Source organism: Meleagris gallopavo, chromosome 11 (genome assembly GCF_000146605.3).
Source record: "Meleagris gallopavo isolate NT-WF06-2002-E0010 breed Aviagen turkey brand Nicholas breeding stock chromosome 11, Turkey_5.1, whole genome shotgun sequence".
Classification (NCBI taxonomy): Eukaryota; Metazoa; Chordata; class Aves; order Galliformes; family Phasianidae; genus Meleagris; species Meleagris gallopavo.
The window spans coordinates 18218038-18243798 of record NC_015021.2 but is presented as its reverse complement, the minus strand read 5'-3'; the positions used below and the strand labels follow the sequence as shown (position 1 = coordinate 18243798).

The window sequence follows — 25761 nt, the reverse complement described above, 5'->3', positions numbered from 1 at the left end:
AAATAAACTGAAAGCTCCCCCTTCTGGCACATTTCCTGAATTGAATGCAAGTTTCTACTTTTAGCAGCAAGAGAAATTTCCTCTTTAGCTTCTTTTTAAGATCCTTTCCACAAAAAATTCTTTAAAATGAGTATATGTATGATTTTCCAAGGATTTCCCATTTTCCCATCAAGCTTCAGGGTTTGATGTGATCTCATTTAACATCAGGGGATTGCTTAAGTCTTCACCTGTAATTTTCAGCTGTCGTTTTTCCAGGCAAAGTCTTACTTGCTGCCTGCTTTGCTGCATATTATGCAGAATATAGAAAATAACTTGTTCAGAAATCTTGAGTGTTTTCATTTGTTTTCCTTCAAGACTTTCACTGCCATCTATTTTCAAAGTGCTAGAAGTCACTGAGAATTCTACACCTTTTTTTCATACCAACATGCAGCCTTGCTCAGAGCAGACCCTTTCTGAGCCCTAAGAATCTGCAAGGCAGAAAAAGGGAAAAAAAATCAAAGAGAGAGCTGTTTAGGGCACAATTTTGGTAATCACTGCTGTCCCATTGGTGCTTTTATTTCAAGGACTGCCACTTTCAATTGTTGTTGTTGGTGGTGGTGGTGGTGGTGGTGGTAATCCTGTAAGTCTGCACAATCACGTATGTGCTTCTTGATGATTTGATGTGTCACTGATTTTCCTCAGTCATGTGCTTACATAAGAAATGGAGAAGGTTCTCCCAGCATCTGCAGCCACAGGATCCAGTAGTTCCCATGGATTCACACATTTTAATTTTATTACAGCCACTGGTGCCATCCCTCAGCTCCAAGCAGGCTGACAAAGCATTGAGACTCTTTAGGAAGCTTTCAGTGGATTTGCTGTCATATCGTATCTCTGCATCTTTAAGAACTGTTTATGTGGAGACAGGAATGAGTGCTTCTGAGCATATTGGGGCTGGTCCGTTGCATAGGCATGCTTACCAGCCTCTTCGGTTGCGTGTAAGGAAATAAACGTAGGAGAGTCAAAAAAGAGAGTAAAATAGCATAATATTCATCTCAACTGAGTACGGGTTGTAATAGTAAAATGAGAATGAATTCATTACGAGTTCATTTCTGGGTTTTCCCTGAATAAGGTGGTGATGTTTTCTTCTGTGACAATGATGCTACTTTCCTTTCCATGCGGTTAAATAATAAGTAAGTGTGGTGGGTTTTAGTCATAAAATAGTTGTTATTTTAGAGTCCGGTATCCAAACAGCGATTTACAACAGCTACAGTGAATGAAGTATGCCCATTAGACCTGTACATTAGCTCTGAAAATGGGAGAATTGCTGGCCTGGCACCTTATGCCACTTTCCTGTCTCCTCTCCATGGTAACAAAGATCAGGACTGACCTACACAAACAAAACTCTTCACCCCAAATGTGCCATAGCTCTACAACTGAGGCAGCGATGCCGATTAGCCATCAGTGCAGTTTACAGCAAAGGTCTCTTACTATAAATGTCTACATAAGAATACCAATTTCAGAAGAATACCACATGTAAGCTTGGCATTTGAAGTCAAATAGGAACAATCATAAGGTACCAAATTGCATGTTCCTAGTACATATGGATATAGGTATGCATGTGCACCTAGCTGTCTTCTTGGTGAATTCTTACATTATATATGTGTTTGCACTTCTCCATTTCTTTGTAGAAATATCTCTTAAGATGTTGTTCTTGTCATAATGAAGCAGTGACAGTCCTCTGAGAGCCATGTTGTAGTTTTGTTTAAAAAAAACTGTGAATTTCTGAGTAGGCTGTCTACACTAAAGAGAGTTAAATCAGTGTAACTTTAACTAGAGTAGAAGATTCACTAATACATAAATAATGTGGAAATAACTGCTCTAATGGTTGCATTTCTCTACGAAGCATGTACTGAAAACAGTTACATTGTTGACTTAGTGATGATTAAATCAGTTCCATATGCAAATGGAGGCACCGGGCTGCATCAGGATGCTGGTATTATTTAAATATTTTGGTTTTTAAGGCTTAAGAACATTGGAAATGTCAACTAACGGTATCCAAGAGCAAAACAGAGTATTTTATCAACGGTGATTCTCTCCAAAGTCTTTATTGTCCACCATTTATTCAGTAGGCTCTAATGACAGAAGTAATGGCAATAATAAATGCCAGGGCACTGCTGGGAGTAAAGTGTAAAACAGTCGTTCCTGCATCTGATGTGTTGCACTGTTTTTCTTCCAGTAGGAATAAAAGGAAGCAATTCCTGTGCTCTCCCGATTGCCCCGAGCTCTTATCTTCTTGATGTTCAGGGGACACAGAAATGGCTTAAATTGTCTTTATCCTTTTAATGTAGATTCAATTAATTGAGGTTAATGACTGTGTGCTGGAACTTGGGGACTTGAGTTCATTTTTCAATATAGTTGTCCGGTGACACCAGCTGTATTTTTAGGGGGAGAAAAGAATATGGAAAAAAAAAAAAAAAATAAAGATTGTATTATTGTGATTTAACTGAACATGATATGCAAAGAAGTGGAGTTGTTGCCTTTTGAGCAGGAACAAAGCTGTCGGATGCATCTGCAGAACTGCAATACACAGTTGACCAACCCCTTAAAAATGCTTTCATCACATCTGTTTTCTAAACCTTTACTCTTTAACTTAGTGTAATCAGCACAGAGTCTTTGGGAGCAGTAAATTGTGACTTGTTAGTACTTTGATGAATACTCAGCCTGTGATGTTTCTTCATTTTCTCTACATTAATATATCATGGCCAAAAGAGTGAACACAAAAGGAATTATTCCAAGGCGAGTGCAAAATTGTAAATTGCTGTCTAGTGAATATGGAAAATGATGCAATTGCATGATGCTTAACTTCGTATACCTTTAAAGTATTACCTAGAAGACTGCAGAAAGATTAGTCAGAAGAGTACTTCTCTAACCCTTTCTTTTTTTTCGTTTCCATTCACAGGATTTTTGAGCACTGGGGACCAAGCAGCAAAAGGAAACTATGGCCTCCTTGATCTAATTCAAGCTTTGCGATGGACTAGTGAAAATATTGGGTTCTTTGGTGGTGACCCGTTAAGAATAACTGTTTTTGGATCTGGTGCAGGCGGTTCATGCGTCAATCTGTTGACTTTATCCCATTATTCTGAAGGTAACCGTTGGAGCAATTCAACCAAAGGTATTATGCAGGTTGCAAATTTTGACAATTTTGGTGTCTGCATGCCACCACCATTAGTACTATGTGATGCTTTGTATATTCCCTTTGTTCTATGAACAGTTGAGTTCAGCTCAGTATTAAGCAAACTTTCTAAAGGCTGTACTTAGCCGCCTTCCCCCTCAGCTCTTCTGTGCATGTTTAAATTTTGGGTCACTTTCTTCTTTTTCCTATGGAGCTTTGTTGAAATGCTTTATAGCAGACTTCTGAACAGCATATGCTCAGTGTATCAGTTTTGTCTCTCTTCTTTCCTACCTAAGGGTGTCCTTTTTGGAAAACCAGTCAGTCATGCTCACAGTAGATGAGGTCATCTATATTCAGACAATCATGAAAGGCAAGTTTAGTTTCTCATGAGGAGCAGAATTTAAGGAAAACTAAAAAGACACAGTTTCTCTTTTCAGGCTAACAACTAAAATACTTAAAACTACTATTTTGTGTGAAGGAGAAGAGTACCTAGTTCAGAAATCTTTGGTCTGAAACTGCATAAGCTTCTACTTGCTGTCATCTAATTAAAAAAAATAAAAATGGTTGAATGTCTTGCATGCATGATCCAAAATTGTCAAAGCATCCAAGTTGCAAATGGATTTTCTTCTATATCTTTTCCTATTCCGTAACTAACACCTTTTCTCTCTACTTGAGGCAGACAGCAGGAAATTAAAAACAAGCTGTTTGAGGGCCCCCAATTTTTTTATTCCATTAGCTTAGTATCGAAGTTCCACGTGGATTTTCTCATTTGCATGGCTATTGCTTATCGATCACATTACTTCTGTCTCACTGTTTTCACAAATAAATCCGTATTGTTGATTTTTACAAAGGAAATCACACTGTCACTGGGCACACAATCCCACACTGGTTTATATTGTTGTATCTTCATGGAAGACTAATTGGCCAGTCATAAAACAATAATTCCAGTGAGATTAAAATAGCTGTATTTACCCAACGCTGTGATACAGAACCCACTGAGGTCAATGAAAGTGACAGGTTCTTTAGGTCAGGCCTTTAAACTATTTTAAAAGAGAGAAATAAATGGATTCTCTTTACAAGAAGCATTACCCTGCAATCTGAAATTCACAGTGCTTCATCTTTTTTTTTTTTTTTTTTTCTTTTTTTTTTTCACCAGAACTCACAAGAAATAACTTTCGGTGTGGAGGGTTTGGCTTAAAGTTGAATGAGACCTTATTTCTCTTCTTTCCTCTTACTTAATTTTAATCATAGAATCATAGGATATCCCAAATTGGAAGGGACCCAAAAGGATGATGGAGTCCAACTCCTGGACCACGCAGGACTACACAAAACTAGACCATAATACTAATCTTACTGATGCAATGTGGCATTCATGTGATATGCCACTATTTAAAATATCTGGACAGTCATGTCTTGCCTCCTATCAGGAAATTTTACTCTGTCATATTCAACACATATCCAGAATTCTTCCAGGAGCAGAATTTCTGGGGGGATACTGGTGCCATTATTTTCCAACATAACAGTTCAAAGGATCTGGAGGGAGGGTTTAAGGATGTGTATGTGAAATGGAGTTGTAAATGTCAGGGTTTCTTTTATAACAAAAGGAAAAAAACAAAACCAAAACAAAACAAAAAAACCTTTATTGAATTTTGGATTAAACATGCCACCCACATGTACTCATTATATTTCACTTGGAGATTTTTAGACGTGTCACTAAAGAATTACTAAAATAATTTGGTCAGCTTCAAATAAGAAAAGCTGTTTAAATTTTTTTAAAATATTCTGCAATATACTAATATTTTCCAAACAAATTTTGTTGCAAATTGTTAACCAGTCTCTTTCATAAGATGCAAATTCAGTTGCTCTCTTTGCTCCATTTTCCTTTGGAAGGATCACTTGGTAGCTGAGGGGACACATTCAGCCCCTTTTAAGATGGTGCTGTTCTGTGCAGCCCATCTGCAAGTGGGCAGAACAGCACTCATCTTTAGAAAGCACTCTGAAAATGTAGATGAATAAATGCAAATTGCAAATTATTATTATTTATTTGGTGAGCTTTTGAATAGAAGTCACAAAGCGATATGGTCTGCATTTAAATCTTCTTGCCATCAGTTTGAAGCCCGTAAGCTATAATAATCATGCACATTATCAGATAAAAATATATTTCTCCTTCCTGTGAGATAATGATCTGACAGAATGAAAATAATTTTTCACAGCATTATTCATTTTTTACCAAACAGTTTGAGACGAGGAATATTCCCTTAAGAATTTTTCACCAGAAGGGAGGATGTTTAGTTTCATTTCCTAAGAGAACTTTAAGGCTAGAGGACTTGACCACTTTTACTTAATCCAGTGTTCAATGTTTATATTAGCAAGCCATTGTGTTTAAAGCAGCATTTTTTAATACGTAGCCTACTCTTTCTGTCCTTCTTCAGAGATATTTAATAAAGCAATAAAAAGAGATTTATGCAATATGCAAAAAGAAACATTATGAAGTATCATGAAATGCATGTTTGTGAAAATTCAGTTTTGTCATTTTGTTACATTTAATATAATGCCTGGATCCTCTGGGGTAATTCCTCTGACTTTGCACTGATTTATACTAGCTCAATATCTGACCTTGTAAACATGCAGATATATTTTTACTTGCTTTATAGCTCCAGCTCTTTCTTATTTTTTACTCATTTCTTTCAAGGAAATAACATCTTGGATATGACTTCTCGTAAATTTAAGGAGAAGCTTGAGTTTACATATTTCAATCCCTACACCTATCTGATTTTAAGACTTGGATTTCACTTTAATACAGTCTAAAATGATTTGAAAATTCCTCATAAGCTTGTAAAATATTTCCTTATAGCAATTGATCCTTAATAACTTCTGAATGTGCAGAATCTGGTACTGCAGTATAGTTTGTAAAGACACATCTCTGACTTAATTAAGAGAATACGGAAGTATTTAATTTTATTTTTTAATTGATAGAAATATGTTACCTATCAAAGTATATGACGTGTTTTGCATTATTGAAATCAAGTTCTGAAGTAAGCTGAGTACCTTAGCACTAATTTCTTTTGTGGAAGTACCCAGCTCTTCACCAAACATGGGCCAGAATATACATCCTGAGCAAAATTAAGTGAGGCCAAATGTCATTTCGTGTCAGTTCCTGACCAAAGTCAGTGGAATTACTCTGGGTACCTACAAAAGTAAGTAAAACCTAATTCTGAGCTATATGTCTTATACCAGTACGACTTACATTTGCAATGGACCATTTTGTATTACTTGTAGTGAGCTTTAAAAAGGTAGAATCCAGTGTAAAATACCTTCCAGTAGTAAGTCCTAAAGTTAATGATATGAACTGGATGCACGTCCATGGAAATGAAGAAAAAAAAAAAAAAAAAAAAAAACCCACAAAAAAAACCCAGAAAGACCACAAGCACCTACATATAATCTAAGTTTCTATTGTACTAACATTAAAAATGAGAATTATAGGAGATCAATTTTTCTGTCTTTTGTTACACTCAAAATTTCTTTCAGAAATGGAACTGTTCTTTCCAGAGGGAGTGAGAAAAAGCCCAAAATGAAAGGAATGCATGATATATAGGAATAAGATTGGAGTCTTCACCATGTTAAAGTCATTAGCAAAAAAATTAATTGATTTATTGACGACAAGAAGGGTGAGGCTTTACTTCATAACACACTCCAAAATGCTTATGGAGAGGAGAGGAAAAGGTCAATTTTAAAACAGTTTTTATTTCTATGAGTGGAATTCCTGATCCAGAATGCTAGTTAAATCAGCAGAAATTCAAATTAGTTGCACTGAAGTCCTTGGGATTTGCTACAAGTTTATATACAGAGCTGGTTCATGCTCTCTTTCCTAAACGAATACCTGAACATATGCTCATATCTCTGAATTACAAAGTTAAATAGTGTAAAATATACATTTTTCATGTTTCACGTGTGATCACTATAAACATTCATTAAAAAAACACTTTACAAGAAAGGATCTTGAACTCTCAGACACATGTAAATTTAATAGCTGCCTAGTACCTTCTCATCCATTGCTCCAAAACATTAACTTTTGCTATAATATACAGTTCAAATACACCGTACCTCTCAAACCAGGTTTAATCCCAAGGAGAAAATAAAATAGCAGTATATCAGTTTTATTTAATACGTGATCATATACATGCATGCTGATGATAGCTTGAAGAGACTTCCTGGCTTTTTCTCCAGCCTATAATGTGTTTTAAAGACAGGAGTTTCTTTCATACTAATAGCATCACTGGTCACAAGGTAATGCTGCTACTTTTTCTTTCTGAGTTCCTTTTGAAAGTCTGATCTTCAGCTGGACTACACAAGGGTAGAATCATTTGCTTCAGTTTCTGCACATATTGTGTTGATTTTGTAGACATTACCTGTAGACTCAACGGCAGTCAGATCTCATCATCTCGTGTATTTATCTATTACTAAGATTGTTTTTAAGTATTTTTTCTGTTAAACTTTACTAGTGTTTCAAAGAACTTCTTTGAATCTTTCAAGTATATAGCTGTTTCAAGGTCACTTCAGTAGTTTTAAAATATTTCTCCCCACAGGACTTTTTCAAAGAGCAATAGCTCAAAGTGGAACAGCACTGTCCAGCTGGGCGGTTAGTTTTCAGCCTGCAAAATATGCCAGGATGCTGGCTACAAAAGTTGGTTGCAACATGTCAGACACTGTAGAACTGGTAGAATGTCTACAGAAGAAGCCTTATAGAGAACTCGTTGACCAGGACATTCAACCAGCTAGATACCATATAGCCTTTGGACCAGTAATTGATGGCGATGTGATACCTGATGATCCTCAGATATTGATGGAACAAGGAGAATTCCTCAATTATGACATCATGCTGGGAGTTAATCAAGGCGAAGGATTAAAATTTGTTGAAAATATTGTGGATAGTGAAGATGGCATATCGGCTAGTGATTTTGACTTCGCAGTTTCTAATTTTGTTGATAACTTGTACGGATACCCTGAAGGCAAAGATATATTGAGGGAAACTATTAAATTTATGTACACCGACTGGGCAGATCGACACAATCCTGAGACCAGAAGGAAAACACTGCTGGCTTTGTTTACTGATCACCAATGGGTTGCACCAGCAGTGGCCACAGCTGATCTTCACTCGAATTTTGGATCGCCTACATATTTCTATGCCTTTTACCATCATTGCCAGACAGATCAGGTACCTGCATGGGCAGATGCAGCCCATGGAGATGAGGTTCCTTACGTACTGGGAATCCCCATGATTGGTCCTACTGAATTATTTCCTTGTAATTTCTCCAAAAATGATGTCATGCTAAGTGCAGTAGTGATGACATACTGGACAAACTTCGCAAAAACTGGGTGAGTACCAGATAATGAATAATTTTATATAAAAACACTGCGTATAAGTAATTAATGCTTTCCCTTGAATATTTCCCTTGGAAATACTCACAGATGAGTAAGAAATTAAGAATTGGGTTACATAGCTGGGTAATGTCATTGAGTTCACTTATACGTTCTGGCAAAAGGAGAGAAAAATATCTTTGTGAGTAATCTGAATGAAGATATTTTAAACACCACATACACAAAAATCACTAGAAAAGTAATAAATTGACTGTTTAGCATATGCAGGTAGTTAAAAAAGTTTTACATTAATACATCTAACAACTTGAGAGGTTTTGACATTTTCACAAATCCCGCTTTTAGTTGTAGCTCAAAATGCTACTCCACCTTTGGCCGTTGGAGTCTAAGTCAGTATGTGTTACGTTGAGTTATGCCCTGCTGTGGTCTTTTCACCTCTAGAGGACCACAGATACTGTGTGTGAACTGAAATGCTGTGCTTCAGGTTACTAAAATGAAAATAGAAAAAGCTTAATGGCCTCTCACACTGGTTTCTTGAAGGCATTTGCCCACAACACCACGCTGCTGGCAGTTTTTCCTCAGCAGTAAAAGATTTGTGTGAGTGATACTATCATTTTTTAGAAATAGAGAAGTGATGAATTCTATGTAACAAAAGATTATATGTGGTTCATTTGCATAATACTGTATCTAGCTGAGATTAATAAGACCTCTTCTTTTAAGAAATAATATGCTGCTCTGTCCAAAGGCAGACGTGAATGTTAAGTATAAGATACTAATTTTATATTTCCTTTTGAAATACTGTATAAAATTTGAGATTTTCTTTTTTAGTGACCCAAATCAGCCCGTGCCACAAGATACAAAATTCATCCATACAAAACCAAATCGTTTTGAAGAAGTAGCATGGACCAGATATTCTCAGAAAGACCAACTGTATCTTCACATTGGATTAAAACCACGAGTTAAAGAACATTATAGGGCCAATAAAGTGAACCTTTGGTTGGAACTGGTACCTCATCTGCACAATCTTAACGACATTTCACAGTATACCTCTACCACAACTAAAGTGCCATCAACAGATAATACTTTCAGACCAACAAGGAAAAATTCCGTTTCTGTTACTTCAGCCTTTCCTACAGCCAAACAAGATGATCCCAAACAGCAACCAAGCCCATTTTCAGTGGATCAAAGAGACTATTCAACAGAGTTGAGTGTTACTATTGCAGTTGGTGCATCTTTACTCTTCCTGAACATTTTGGCCTTTGCAGCATTGTACTACAAAAAGGACAAGCGGAGACATGATGTTCATAGAAGATGTAGCCCACAACGTACTACTACCAATGATCTCACCCATGCACAAGAAGAGGAGATAATGTCCCTCCAAATGAAGCACACTGACTTGGATCATGAATGTGAGTCCATCCATCCACATGAGGTGGTTCTCAGGACCGCCTGTCCCCCAGACTACACGCTAGCTATGAGAAGGTCTCCTGATGATATTCCCTTAATGACGCCCAACACCATCACAATGATTCCCAACACTATACCAGGGATTCAGCCCTTACACACATTCAATACATTTACCGGAGGACAGAACAATACTCTGCCCCATCCTCATCCCCACCCCCATTCACACTCAACAACCAGGGTATAGCCAGACAAGATGAAACAAACTTTATTTTTGATGGATTACAGTAGGTGATATTACTGAAGATTACTTGGTTTTCAACCTACAAGACTCTTACTATTTAAATATGGAGGAATATTATGTGAATATACATATCAAGAACTTTTGGGGTTTTGAAAAAAAAATGAATTGTACATATATCAAATGAACTTAAGAAACAAAAACAAACAAACAGAAAACCACCCAACTGTTTGCAATTGCTTGAAACAGTTGTCCTGAATGATACTTTTTCATTCACATTCAAGTATTAATTTTCTGAAGATTTAAGTTACATAATGGAATTAGGCATGTGCAACACAAACAGGAAAGAACAAAGACTGAAAATTTTAAAAACCTATAAATATGCACAAGGGACACACTAATGGAATGTCAGATAATTTTCACCAATTTTTATTTGGACCTGTTTTATTGTGTAGACCATATTTACATATTTGAATAAGTACACAAAGCACCAATGCTGTTAAGGCCTTAGGAAGGGGCTCATGCTGAGATCTGCCAGTCAGACAAAGAAGTTTTACAGCCTGGCAGGTACAACATTATCACTTAAGTGCTGTCAGTATAAAAGTTGTGGGAATAAAAGAAACTGGTTATTTTTAGCACGATGTGCATGATAATTTATATGCTTGGTGGCTGTGCTGCTGATTAAGCCGTAATTAAAATTCTTCTCATCCCATTGGAGTTTTTAATAGAAGCTTTCTCCATCAATTGGCACAACCTAAGGAAGTTTTTTAAAGGGGCAAAAGTAATTACAGTGAAATATTTCATAGTAATTTCAGTAAAAGAAGGAATTGCAACAGTTCTAAGAGGTATTTTTGGAATTCTAGGTATGCAGTGGTGAAAACTCACTGATTTGAATCCCAGAAAAAAATCTATTTTATTAATGTTGTTTTCCCTTTCCACCTAAATAGTGTCTAACATTAACATAATTGTAACTCTAATGGAAACTCCTGTGGTAAAAGATTTATAATTTTCTGTGACTTAATTATAATATATTTAGTTCAAACTGGTGAGGTAAAGTGTGTCCAAAGATTGAATTGCAATGATATTTTGCGGTATAAAAACGCCCCAATATTACCACTCTGATTACATCTCTCAGTTTATTGTTTGAACTCATGTTGCATGTTACAGAGTTTACTTATGATACTTTAATATAAAGTTAATTCCCGTTTTGCTATACATTAGCCATTGAAATGAATTCGGTAGATCAGAAGAGGGTATGGAAGAACGGGGAGAGCGCCAAAACCTGGAAATTTTAATATCTGAATGCTACGTATGTTTGTGTGATTCAAAATGAGTGTTCTAAAATCAAAAGAAATTTTTCATTCCCTGTTGCTTTCCAATAATTATATACCACAGTCCTTTCAAAATGTTTGTATATGTAATCAGATGTACATTTATATAAAAGAAATAATTGAGATGGACTTAAGAGCACATCCCTGATAAATACTTTCTCTCTTACCTGTACTATATTTCTATTAGACTAAAGTTATGTGATTTTTTTTACATTTTTTCAAATTACTAGCAATTTTGATAGTTTGTAAGATAATGCGAAGAACTTTCTCTGACAAACTAACTGCAGTAACAGAAACATTTCTTTTCAGTTACTCTTTTTCAAGAATGAAAGCTTATTACACAAAAAAAAAAATAATAAATTGTATACTACTTGATGGAAAATTACTTTGTACTTCTTGGCCATATTACTGGTCACTGAGTGAAATAAAGATAATCTGGATAACGAATATTATTCCAATGCTAAGAGACCTGATCTTTGCTCATTAAAGAGCTAAAATGTTTATTGCTGTTTTGTCATTTTTTAATGAAGTAATGGTAACTGTCTCAAATAAAGAGTAATATCTTAAGACCAGTCTGGTTTTTGAAGACATGGACATGCCTTCTGCAATTAACAGAACTGCATATTTACAGGCCAGTCCCAGCTGCTGTCATATCTTCCAAAAGCACCGACTTTATGTTACAGTATTACACAGAAATCTCTCCTGTCATTTTCAGAAAAAAGTTCAAAATATAAATATAAAAATGAAGACCAAAAAAGAAAGCCAGTGAACAGGCCTAATTGGAATAAATTTGCAGAAGTCCACAACAGAAAAAAATCACCTTGGTTTTATTTGGATGTGTTAACATTTATGGAACAGCCACTAGGAAGTTCAAAGCACGTTTGCTAACATCAAGCATGAACATTAAAACTGAAGCTATAATCAAAACAAAATGCTGTGATTTCAGTCATTTTATTTAGCTAAAAAAGCCCACAATTGAAATCCGTGTATTCAATGAGTGCATCTCCCAGTCCCCAGTGTTAAAAATTAAGATCTTTTGGTAGAAGCAAAAACAGTATTGTCTTCAAAATCCAGGGCGGTCTGTGTGCAATTTCTGCCTGATGTGGTTGTGCTTTTAGACTGTGACCTGCCAATGTAAACCAATAAAAAAATTGTCTGCCATCTAATAATTATTGTTTGATAGGAAGATTGTATTTTGCTATGTTGATGAACAAAACAACAACAAAAAAAAAAAAACACAAAAAATATTGATGGCCATAAAACAAGATATTAATGAAATATGATTTTATGTGCTTTTCTTAACTTTATCAAAACCAAAATAACTTTCTACTATAGTTTATTTGTGGCCATATATATATATATCTATATATACAGTATCTGGTAATTGTTTACTTTTATTAGTTACAAAATAAATGATTTAGGTAAACCAAGCATGACACTACACTTTATTTTTGTCAGCCAAGAGTATTTAAAATGTGAAAGATGAAGTCAACGATACAAATTTTGTAAGTCCTGCTTGAAAATAAGTTCACATAGGATGCAGATACTGTGAATGATATTTTAATGGCTACTTCACATCACAGCAGCTGGTCTTCCAAAAGGGAGGTGGTTTCCCACATCTTAAGATGACATTAAGAAAGACCAAGAGATGTTTTAGAGCTGAAGCATAATAAAAATAGAGGAAACGGTTTGGGAATATCGTCGTTACGCTTCATGGAATATAAGTTTGTTCTTTTTAAAATACTCATCTGTTTCATTTGTTTCCACCATGGCCTCCAAGAAACAAAATCGAGTGTGATATTTAATTTCTTGTATCATCCTTGGACCACATTTCCAATAAAATGAAGATATTAGTCGATCTTTGGAAATTCAGTAAAAATATAAAAAGCCTGCATTTACTGCTTTCACACTTTTGTAAATATGTTTGCAGACCTTTGGAAGGAAATGTATTCTACCACTTTGAGAAAAAAATAACCATGGAATCATTGTCTCATTTAGCTATTAAAATTACAGGCAATATAATGTGCTGTGCTACATTTCTAGGAGAAATAAAGCAGATAAAAGTGCATTTTGCTCAATGGTATCTTAGTTGGTTCTATGTGGCATTCTGCACCCGCAGAAGAGCCATAGGGCATGGACGAACTACCTGAACGTAACATTCCATGGGAAGAGGTACTTCTTTTTGTTATCTGCACTAAGCATGGCCTCCTATGTTACCAAACTGTAATTACCAAATGTTTTGATTATTGAAACATACTGAAAACTGGAAAAATAGAGGTCTAACTTGTAAACATGTTGCAGCCTTAGAGACACCACTGCACAGAAATGCTGGGATTTCTGTTGCCATCTTCACTAAGAGCTGATAACTGAATTCCTAAGAAGCTGCCAAACATCATGGCATGCCTTTGATGTTTGGAAGTTGTTTTTTTCCCTGAGCTGTTGGTTTAAAATATTGGCCTTTGATCCATCTTTTTTTCCTACTAGTGGATTGTTGCCGATGATCACTCTTTAGTAAAAGCTAACATTAGATAATTTAATTATTGTTGTGAAAATGTGCAGCCAAATAAATGAAATGAAAGGGAAATTCCCTGCAGAGGTTTTGTTATTTTTATTCAAAGCCCTTGTTAGAATAGCTGTTGAGGGAGTTCCGCTCTTTTTCTTGGTCTATAAGCTAAGGGACATTCTCTAAATAACATCAGAAATCTCTTTTTCCATGTGAAATATTAACACTATAAGTGTAAGTCCTTTTGAGGTCTCCCAATAAATTTGAACAATTTGAAACACGGCTTTTACTTAAGCGTTCCAATTCAATTTAAGTCTGGCACCTGCACACATGTGTATGCAGACCAAGAATGAGCAGCATTTGATGAGGACTTCAAGAGGACTGCACAGCAGTGAGTTAACCTTCAGTTCTGCACAAAGCACCTTTTCTTTTAGGATCTCTTAATGCCATCGTAGAATTGATTTCTTAGTTATAGATTCAGTAAAAACTTAACTTTGTGAAATAGGAAATTGTTAGGAAAAGGTAATGAACTTAAAACTGTCTGGTGGAAAATGTTTAGATAAAAAAAACGTTAAGAATCACCTAAAAAGAGTAGATTTTATGCGCAACCTGACTTCATTTCTTTTTGTTAATATTATGATTCTCAGTAATTCATATATATATGAAACTATCATTGCTTTAATAAGCTTTATTTTCTAAAAGGAAATTAGATATTGTATGGCAAGTAAATTGTGGATTAAAGCCAACTCTGAGCTTAATTTCCCTCACTATTGGGATGAATGGCAAATAGAAGAGTAAGAAATTCGTGCAAATCTTAAATGCTGTGTCTTTTTTTTTTTCATTTGAAGATAAGAGTAACGTCAGAGCAGTTAAAGCAGTGCATTTGTTTGTTACAGTATATTTGCTTGTACATATATGAATCTCTCTTTCCATGTGCTTACCTGCAGGCAGTACCCCAGCCAATAGAGGAGCTTTCTAGAGACAGAACCAAACAGGAAACGTTACACTTTTTCGTCATGCAGATTCAGTTCAAAGGTAGATATGGAGGTAACACTACTGCCTCATTCTGCATTCTGAAATATTACTGACCAGATGCTTAGCTGATTACATTTACTTTATTACCAGCTGAATTAGTATTTATCATAGTACCATTGAAATCAATGAAGCCCTGGCAGTTTACACCAGTTATAGACCTGCTCCTGGACCTTTAATGTTCATCATGGCTCATCTCACCTTCCTCTTTTGCGCATCTTCTCACACACGTGAACATGCACTCGTAGAAATTAATATAAGCATAACTGTCTGATTTATGATCACCATCTGGCACTAAAAATGTGCTTTAAAGTGGGTTGATAGTTGCGTAGAAGCCCAATATTCAGGAAAAAAGAAGAGCCTTCTACACGTAAAAACTCCTGCTAATTACATTGGTGCAAAGAAAAGGTCTGTAACACGGTTTGTGACATTAACATGCAATAAGAACTTTTATGCTAAGAACTTTTAAATAATGAACATTCAGCCCTGTGTCTGATCTTCAGATCTATATGTTGATCTGTATGTCAAAAAATCAATGACATGTTACAGCAGTTGTAACTCTAATCTCTGTGCTTTTCTCTGCCTGATCAGTAGGGAAACAGGCACAAACTGAGCCACAAGTGTGCTGTAAATTCAGGCCAGAAACAGTTGAATTTTCTCTGTCACTTGAATTTTCCCATCTCAGTGTTAGCAACTCCAGGCATTCAACATTTATGAGATTCGCTTTAGAATGGTGTGATTTAAATAATAAATGTGGAGTTCTTAGGTCTGTATGGTTTGTCACTTAGTATTTTGAGATTTTCAGCCATAGAGTTGTAAAAGTAACTTTTTCTAAAATGGCAGTTGATAATACTGGCCACTGGAGTTAATAACAATGCTATGGCTAAATTAACAAAAGGTTTGTGAAAGCTGAGCTCTATGAGCCGAGTTATTCATCTCTCTGCGAAGAGGAGTGCGAATGATCGGGCATTCACATTTAGCCGCCAAATACTGAGCAGTTCTTTCCAAAATGATAAGTCACCATGGCATTGCAAGGTCATACCTCAGCTGATGTTCTAATGTACACTATCTTTCAATGAGTCTTAAAATGTTGCTCCAAGCACCGTGTCTGTGTGGCCATGGCTCTGGTATGAAGGACAGAAATCTTGAGGCTGCAGATCAGCCATTGGCCATGCCCAGTGCAAAATACTTGATATAAATTTTCCCTGGAAGAAAATGGGAGGTGGGGCAGAACTAATCTGGCAGGAAGCAGTTTGGGATAGTGAATGTGTAAGATGCCTATTTCATCCATTAATTTGTAGAAACATCTTAGATAGTAACATACAGTAATTAAAATTGTATGAAAGGTTCTAAAAGTAATACATGGTTCGTTTGTCTCCAAATATATTTTCAGAAGTCATGCAATATTTTAATGATTGATAATTGTGATATGGTTGCAGTATTGTTTTTCTGCCTTTCACAAGATTAATATTGTGTAATGGTGACATTTGGCTAAGCAGATAAATCCATTTACACACAGGTAAGTCTTGAGCAATGTCAATGAAGTGGAAACTTGAATCTTCTCAGAAAGAGATAAGTAATATCCAAAACCAACTACTAATATCTTGATTGTTTCAAGGCTCACAAAAAAAAATATATATATATGTATACTATAATACGTATGTATATTATACTATATTTATACTATATATATACACTATGTATTTTATATATGTGTGTATATATATGTGTATATTTTATATATATATGTGTATATATGTGTATATATATATATACAGGAAAATATACAACCATAGCTGCCACAGCCAGAAGCCTTGTTGGGAATTTTCCTCTTTCCTTGTCCAGGAAGAAAGGATATAGTTAAATCCATAAAAGGAGACTTCTCCAGAAATCCATATGTAACTGTAGCTCTGAGACACATCAAGGAACTGAAAAAAATGCTTGCAAATTCTGATCTGTTTGGCAGGAGAAGGAACAAAATATTATCAAATTTAATATAATATTGGTAATGTTTGTATATTTGGCATTCCATTAACTATGTTCTAGAAACATGTAATCTTTTTTCACAAATACAGTGTATCTTAAACCTAAAAGGCCTACTTAGTTATCAGAGCTTTGATTGTGTGGTGATAGTGCCTGTGGCTTTCCCTTTATCCTACACTTCTCTTGGTTACACATTACAACTCAGTTCAGGGATATTTTTTACTCTGTTTTTGTGAGTGCTTCATTTTTAATTTTCTCATTCATTTGTCATTTATGCAAAAGTACATTATCCAAATCCTTTCAGTTACAATTTGTTTTCATTTTTTTTCTTACTTTCTTTTTTAAAAACGTCTGTGATAAGCACAATTTTATTCTTCTTGATGCCCGTTCTTGTCATTGCAACTACTATCTCACACAAATGCAAATATTTCAAATATTTTAAATGTCTGCTCAGAGTGGAATTTTGGTTTATCTTGTTTTGTCGTAGTTGCGTACCCACAGTTGTTCATAGATAATCTCCTGTCTGTGAATGTAGTGTCTGGACATAAACACTTCTCAGAACAGTTCTGGAGATGAAACTCCTCTATTGGCTTATGAAATTCCAGCCACGGAAGTTGTGGTATTCTGGATAGTGCTGGAAATCAGTCTGCTCTAACTAGTATCTCTAGTGACTAACATGGCCAAGGCCAGCTGCTCATGAGTTGGAAGAGCTCCCTCAGATGACAATAGGCAAGTTCCAGGAAGTTCACACCATTGCTGAATTATCTCCATGCACATGCCAGATGGTAATTTGTCCTTTGAAAGTTGCTGGAGGTACAATTTCACAGACTAAAGCAAACCAAGACCTGAGGCAAGCATATGCCTCCAGGAATAAGTAGTGACTTGTAATGTCTGCTGTTTGTTAAAGGGTTTATAGCTCGTGGCCATGCTTCAGACAAGTGTTGATGTATTTTCACTAGCTGTGCAGACACTAAGACCTCTGTTCTGAAGCAGGGTTTGTCACTGTGCCCATGATGGTGTCACTGAGCCAAGATCACGCTAACCCCACTGCAGTAAACAGCAAATTTTCCTCTGACTGCACCTGAGAAAGATGTGCCCCTTCCATTGTGGGAAGGAATGAGCTACAGGTGTAGCTTAATTTGATTTTTTTAAACTATTTATTTTAAAATATTTATTTATTTATTCATTTTCAAAGCACAGAAGGATGGTTTTCTAGTTTGGATTGTGATGTGGGAGGTGTTTTTGCTGAAGATTTTTGGCTGGATATAGAAGATTCTCAGAATTAAATTCTTCTTCCTTAGATTTAACTACCGACATCAAGTGCTTAGTGTAGGGAAGTTGACTCGACCTTACATGAAGTTAATTAGAGGAAGAATTTTAGTATTGGGTAAATCATACTCTACAGGTGTATGTAGGGGGAACCAAAAGTAGCTGAATTAAATCCAATCTTTTTTTCCTTCAGGTGTCTTTAACTATGAGGCGCTGAAATCTTCTTAGGAGATAAAGAACTCTCTCCTATTTTATTTTATTTTTTAATATATACATATGCAATTTATATATATACATAAATATATATGTAGTTGTATAGGTCAGAATAATAGCTTTTTATACCCGCTGCTTATTTTATTACTACAGTGCCTATGGCTGAGGGAATAAGACCAGCAGTGATAAGAATGAAATAGCAAAGGCTCTGAAGCAGCATGAAGCAATGAACAATCCTCACTTTGAAAACCTTATAGCGAAGAAGCTTTCCAATGGTAAGCATAGTTACGACTGGAGCTGGTTGCCTGCGGCATTTGTAGCACAGAAGGCATTTCAGAACAGATTCTGCCTTGAGATGGGTAGGCGAGCTGAAGATTCTTGTCTTATTTCTTCCACTTCTCTAAATAGCTCTCGGATTAGAACAAGCTTAATAGCTGAGACATTGATATATAGTTTACAAGAATTGTTAGTTCCATGTTATTTTATTCTGTGCAGTGTTACTTGGTGAGTAGTAAGCTCACTCAGTAGTGAGTTAGCAAAATGGAACTGAAGAAGAACAGAGAAATGCCACAGAAAGGTGGGCAAAGAGAGGGAAAGAAAATTGATGCTCAGCCCATAAGAGGTTAATTTTGGGGATCAAAGCATTACTGAGCAGCCTGGCACACCAGTAGAAATGAAGTTGTCATTGCACTTTGTGAGGCTGATTTTCACTAATTTGGGCTTGCTTGATCAGCTAGACTAATGGTTCTTCTCTCAAGATAGCATGGGTTTAGCTGCATTTAACATGCGTTATCTACACCTATCCAAAAATACTTCTTCTGGTGCAGTGGGGTTCTTTTTTATGTGATAGAGATTCTTCTTCTAGTTCTGAGTATGTTTGTATGCTTCATGATTTTGCCTAAGGACTATAAGAGGTGGTAGGAAAGTTTAGTAAGAGAGAACTTATATGTGAAAAGGATACAGCTTGTAGTTTCAAAAACTGACCAAAAGCTGCGAGGTTTGATTAACTGTAAGCAGTGCGAAAAGATATTTGTTATATCTTATATAAGGTTATAATGTCTCAGCAGCACTATCTTAACCTGTGCTGAACACGAAGATGTACAGCAGACAGATTCATGTCAAGCACTTGAAGAGCTTGAGTATTGAGTATGAGTATATGAGTATTTTTAGACTTGCGTGTGGTTTCTGACATCTGTTTGGCAAGTACCTAAGACTGTAAAGTTTATAAAAGCATGCTTTAGAGCTATACTTCATTTAAATTATTGTAAAATTATTAAACTGGAAAGAGGACTGATTATTGCCCTGTACATCATTAATATTTTGAAGAGAACTATGCAAAGTGTGATGGTTGGTGTCCAGGAGTTACGTAAATGCTGCAGCTGCATTTGCTCAAACCTCTGATCCTCATCTTCGGAGTTGCAATCAGTTTAACTGAAAAACGATGAGAACAAACCAAATAAAACTGATTGCAATATTTGCTACACACTGAGGTCAGAGAGATGTAAAAGCTGATGCCTATTGATGGCTTCATTGACTATGAAACTACTGAACATTATCCATTTAGGAAAGAGATCAATACGAAAAGCATCAGCTAATGGGGACTACCTGTGGTGCAATCACATCAAGTGTACGCCCATTGTGTTTTCTGTGAGGCTTCTGTAAAACCAGTTTGTCAGAAAGATCAGAGGTAACAGCTACAAAATTCTGAGTGTCAGGAAACAGCTGTGAGTATTCATGAGACTCATTGAAACTGATATCTTCCAGAGACTCTCTATTTAAAGAGTTTACCCAGATTTGCTATCCAGTTAACCAAGGTGCAGACTGTGGTTTATGGTAGAATTCTTTGGATTAAGGATTGACGAGATTTCACATTTCTTTAGGAAAAAAGTAACTTTTTTGCTACTGTGATTGGAATCTACCTATCATTCCTAGCATCAGTCATATGTGCATGGCATTTTCTGAGTAGTGGAAAGGAGTTTGGGCAACACGCTTGCATGATATCTTTGTTGGCATTCAGAGAGTTAATGAAGGGCACTTCTAGGAAATGGCAGCTATCTTGGCTATATCCCTGCTGACAGGAACTTACTGGCTACTTTTCAGTTTGTTATTACAATTAGATTTGCATTACTATCTACTTTTTTTCTCTCACCAATCTCTTAGGTTTATGGTAATGGAATGTTCTTGTTCAAATTTTGGATGCAAAATATCTTTGCCTTTTTTTTGTGTGTGTTAATGACAGAACAAACCTAGGATATTACTGGGCTGTTACACAAATGCAGTTCAAGTTGATTATTGCAGGCCACACCGCAATACAATAGAATATGTAGCATTATGACGGGATAAAACAATCAATCATATATAGACCACAAACACTGCAGTCTCCACAGCACCTCAGTCTGCCTCAGCAGTGCTAAAGACTCAGCAGGACATCAAGAAAGGTTATGGAAGGCAGCACTGCCACTGGAAAGCACTTTTTTCTGCAGGCTGCTGACGACAAATGGTCACAGATGAATTCATCAGGGACATTTCCACATGGCATCCGCAGCCATCAGAAGGGCAGCAGCAGGGAACATCTGAGGAGCTTATTTCAGATTCTTTCACAGTTATGATGGTCTGTGGTCTTACGTACTGTGGAAATAGAGAAACAGTAAATTAAATCTTGGTAAAATCTTAAAGAAAAACAAGCAGACATTTTCAATTTCAATCTGAGCTGTTGGCTTGCTGCTGACCATTGCTTACAGATATTACAGCAGAACTGCTGTGGTTTTGCTGCACACTTGGTGACAGTGGCCGGAGCACTCAGGTGCTCACTACCAAAGTAGAGCACGTGCAGGAGATTCCTCAGCCTCATCTTTCCCATAGTCTGCGATCAATCCATAACCCTAGGTAGGTGCTGAGCTTGTCTCCTGAACGTTCATTCTGGGTTTGTGTCTGTATGGTCAGAGCCTTTGTGTGGGCAGAGAAAAATGGTTCTATTATTAAGAGCTGAACTTGGAATTTGCAAACGGCAAAATTTTGGCACCCTCTGAAGTAAACCGTGTAGGGTTGGCTGTGTTCATTCTTGAATGGGTTTTTAAGATGGGATTAACTAGAGATAGCTGTACAGGTGAAGAGTCTTGTTAGAAGTCAGGGAAATAAATTCTATAATAATTTAATCATTTCTTTATTAGTTTTAAAATATTAATTTTTCAATGTTAATATTTCTTCTGGTCAAATTTAGCCTAAAATATAAGTAACATCTACATAAAAATTGTTTGTGTGTGTATATATATTGTGATAATTGTAAACTATATTGCAGTTGTTCTGACTGAATCAGTTTAAACTTGGTATGTCTTCAACGAGTAACAGGAAAGGAAGAACAGCAATAATATGTTGAGTCCTGTAATCCACACAACCTGAGATGCCTGCTCGCAGAGTATGGTCTCCAGCATCTACACGCTCTTCCAGTTGAATCGTGAACAAGTAGTAACCTCAGAGTTGCTTTGAATTAAATTAGCAGTGTCGTCTCTGCAGCACCATGGTCCATCTGAGGTGGGGAGGGGACAGAGTACCCCACTTTTTTCACTGTCACTTTTCCATCTGTGCAGGATGGAGCAGAGACAGAATGGCACAAACTCATTTCACCTTTACCAGTGATCCCTCTTGCTGTTCTTTGAGAGGTTTGTAGCTCGTGCCCAATTAGACAGGAGTTAAAATCAGCAATTAAAAACACTAACATTTTAGTTTAAAAAGCGGAGGCAGACTGGAACAGTCCAGAGCAGACAGCAGGGTCAACGGCAGACGTGGTCTGTAAATTGACTCTGTCTGGTATGAGCAAACTAGGTAACTGCTGATTAGGCAGGTCCTGTGATGTGCCTTTTGTGAAAACAAATTCAGGCTGTAGCCTTCCACACACAGTACAGCTGATGATGAGTTGTTAGTTAAAGGTCTGAGAAAGCAGCTTTCAGACGCTGGGCTTGTCAGGAAAAAAAAAACAAAAAAACACGAAACAGCAGGAGGGGGCACAAGTAATGAAAACAAATGTACACGGAGAGCTGGATGGGTAACACAAGTGCAGAGGTCAACAGCGTGATGTGCCCTGAAGTGTGTGGCAGGAAACTGTGTAAAGTTAAAGCTGACCTGGGACACTGGAATAGTTTCCATGTGTTTATTACTTGCTGTGCTAGGGTCTTGATAGGGCAGACATTATCGGTTATGCTTTTCTTCCCCCATGCAGGGTGTCACAGTTTTGAGTTACTTCCTATCGCTGGAGAAAGCTTGTAAAATTGTAGTGGCAGGTACAGGTGGAAGCTTTGCTGGGGGAGGCTGAAGTGTTTCAACATGTGCCATCACCAGCCAGCCAGGTCAGCAGGAGGGCGGTGGTGGTGGGGAGAGCTGTTCAGGGTGAGTGACTGCAGAACTGTTTCCTTTCATTCAGCACGAAGGTGGTTTTTGGCAGCTCTTAATGAATCCCTTCTCTTATAAATGAGTAGCAGGAAAGAGAACCTTCACATTGCTGTTGACAACAGTTTTTTCACAGATGTTGTGAAGAAGTCTCATATCACAGAATGGCTTGGGCATGGTTGTACCCTCCAGGCTGCCTGGGGCCCCAACCGAGCTGGTCTTGAGCACCTCTAGGGATGCGGCACCCATAGCATCTGGGCACCTGTGCATTTTCATCAGGTCTCATTTCTACCTGTCTCATATTCACAATTCACAAATTCACTGACAATTTCGAGGCCATCTTATTGATTTGCAGGTTTTAAATGATTTTCTGACTGGGAGATTGGGCTTGAATAATAGAAGGAAATAAAAGGGAAGGAACTTGTTGATTTAATTCTTGAGAGTGTGAGACTTCAGTCTAGCATTAGGAATAATTCTGATTGTTTTTCTAATTACAGTTTACTCAAAGACAAGTAATTACAAATTTTACAAAAACAAACAAAAAAAAAAACCAGGAACTCAAGGCAAATTATTATAGTTATTGACTTACTCTACAAAAGGCAGCTGCTGTAACTTCACGTGCACGTCCAGTATCGGCTGCTCATCTAATAAGCTTTGGAAAACCAGCTCTGACCACTTCAAGAAATACAGAAGCGTGGCAAAAAGTGGCATTGATGTTTCAGTAAGTGACATTCTCTCTGAGTCAGCAGGAACAAAATGCTATGGAAGCATTGGAGGCCCTAGGAGGCACCACTTCTAAATAAGGCTGAGAGCCAAGACCCAACATCTCATTAAAAGTGAGAGGCTCTCCGATGCACGGACGATAAATATGTATATGTGCTTACAGACTGCACAGAGCCCTAACTAGCAGTGGGGAAAGACAGCAACATTTTTTTTCTTTGAAGTACATGTGAGCTTAATAAATGCTATTGGATATTTCTGCAAGATAGCTCTAAACAAAGTATTTTGGGTCTCTTAAATAGGAGTCCTGTTGTAGCATCGGATCTTCCTCCAGGGAAGTTCACTGCACGCTGTTGCTCCAGTTGAGCATAAGGCTTGTATTTTTTTATCGTCCTGTGCCAGGAAGTCATGGATGTTGCCACACTTGTGGTTAAGCCTCTAACCAAGGTGTCACTACTGGTGGTCTGGGTGTCTTGCTGCCAACCGCTGAATTCTGAAGAAGAGTTCATGTTCAGATTTAGACAAGGAGGAATCATAGGCTGGAATTAAAACTGCATTTCCCATTTGGCTTTGTTCTGATCCACGATTGTTCTCACAGTACAGTTAAAAATAAAATGACCTCTTTCTTTTTCTAGCTGCTGTCAAAATTGTCATTCCCCACCAGATGCCCTAACTTCCCACTGCTCCCCGCTGGTACTGCTGCCCCTGTTGTCTCTCCGTCCAAAGAGTTTCTGAACAAGAGACAAGCTTTTATGGAGCCTGGCAAAGCTTCAGAAGGGAAAAGGAAAAATCGATACTGCTTCAAAGCCAAGTCTTTGCTTCAGTGAATATGACATTTGCCCTTTCTTCACTAGGGGGAAAAACAACAAGGACACTTAGGCCAGCAATGGAAATAGAATGAACAACAGAGAGACCTTCCAGGTTTGACATGTAAAGGGAAATAACTTTGTAGTTATTGTCCCTGTTTGGTGACATCAAAAACAGGTGTAGAGTGTAAGGCGGTGCAGGCTGAGAATGAAGTGGAAAGTAACACAAAGTCAAAGAGAAGAGCTGAAGGAATTTGGAACAAGTGATAATGGACTTGGCTGAAAAGATGGAGAATGAAAGACACTGCGCAAAGGTGAAGTCCATTGTTGTACAATCAAATTAACTATTAAATGTCAGCTGCAAAGGTGCACTGTAATATTAAAAGGACCTTCCAGTAAGTTTTACACCATTTTGACAGCTTTACAGCTACTGAAAATGTCCATAGAGCCTCACAGTTTGCTAATTAATGGCCTCTCTGTAAGGATGAAGCAGTTCAGAAACTTTGAAAGAGAAGCTGGAAATACCAATTAAAGAAATGGATGCTTCTGCAAAATCAAAACAAATTTGAAAAACACTCACTTGTATTTTTGGAGGATTAACAAAGAATTAAACTAAATATAAGCCTTAGAAGTTTGCTCCAATTCTTTTCCATGTCCAGGTTTTCATTAATTTCATTTTAGAGCTGGTTATAACTCCCTGATTCCATTCTAGTTTGACTGTGCCACTCCTGAGCTAGTTTTCCAAGTTGTGTTGTTTTGATGTTTCTAATTTGTGTCATTTACCACATGGAATTTTATGGACCTGTTTGCTTTTGAAATAGGATCCATCATTTAAATGTTGTATCATTGTTCAAAAATACTTTTTTTTAATGCGAAGCTGTGCCTTCAGCTGCTACCAGCAGTAGTTAATTTGCGGCACCTAAATTCCCTGCTGAGTGGGTCAGCTGCTGCTGTTGCAGTCAGGTAACGGAGCAGGCATCATCCTTGGTGAATCAAATAGCATGGCTTCTGAGGAGCATAGGTGTAGTGCAGCAGGACAGTCATGTACTCATACTCTGACCCCTGTACTAGTGCTGGGCGAGAGTTCTGCAGCTACAAGAATCAATAAAAATGTATTGATTTCTCTGTACTGTCATAAAGCTTGTCTGCTCTCATCTCCAGTTTGCAAGCAGAAAAAGAAGACTGTAAAACTACATTTGTCTTAGGCTTTCTCTCACCTCCCCCATTCCATGCTCATCACTCCAGAGACCAAGATCTGTTTCTAACATGCTGCCCCAGCTGCTCTATCAGCAGCCTACTCTTTTAACACTTTGTGTTGGAAAAATAGCTGGTTTTGAAACTAAGTAAGT

At 37.0% G+C, this 25761-nt stretch overlaps 1 protein-coding gene and 1 long non-coding RNA gene across 6 annotated transcripts in view; both read left to right on the top strand.

Moving 5' to 3' along the window:
- Positions 1-14582, top strand: part of NLGN1 (neuroligin 1) — a 281404-nt gene extending 266822 nt beyond the window's left edge. For 2 of the 5 annotated variants that reach the window (XM_019619140.2, XM_019619138.2), the window contains 3 exons: positions 2939-3124; positions 7738-8527; positions 9356-14582. In XM_019619140.2, the coding sequence (XP_019474685.1) occupies positions 2939-3124; positions 7738-8527; positions 9356-10178 (1799 nt within the window). In that variant the 3' untranslated portion in view covers positions 10179-14582. Of the gene's footprint in view, positions 1-2938; positions 3152-7737; positions 8528-9355 lie in introns of all 5 variants that reach the window. The other 3 variants (XM_019619139.2, XM_019619137.1, XM_031555184.1) reach the window with 2 other exon arrangements.
- Positions 14583-14698: 116 nt separating this feature from the next.
- Positions 14699-25563, top strand: LOC109369520. Its single transcript, XR_002118669.2, has 3 exons — positions 14699-15041; positions 18657-18778; positions 24242-25563. It is a non-coding gene; the product is annotated as an uncharacterized LOC109369520 (long non-coding RNA).
- The last annotated feature ends 198 nt before the right edge of the window (positions 25564-25761 follow it).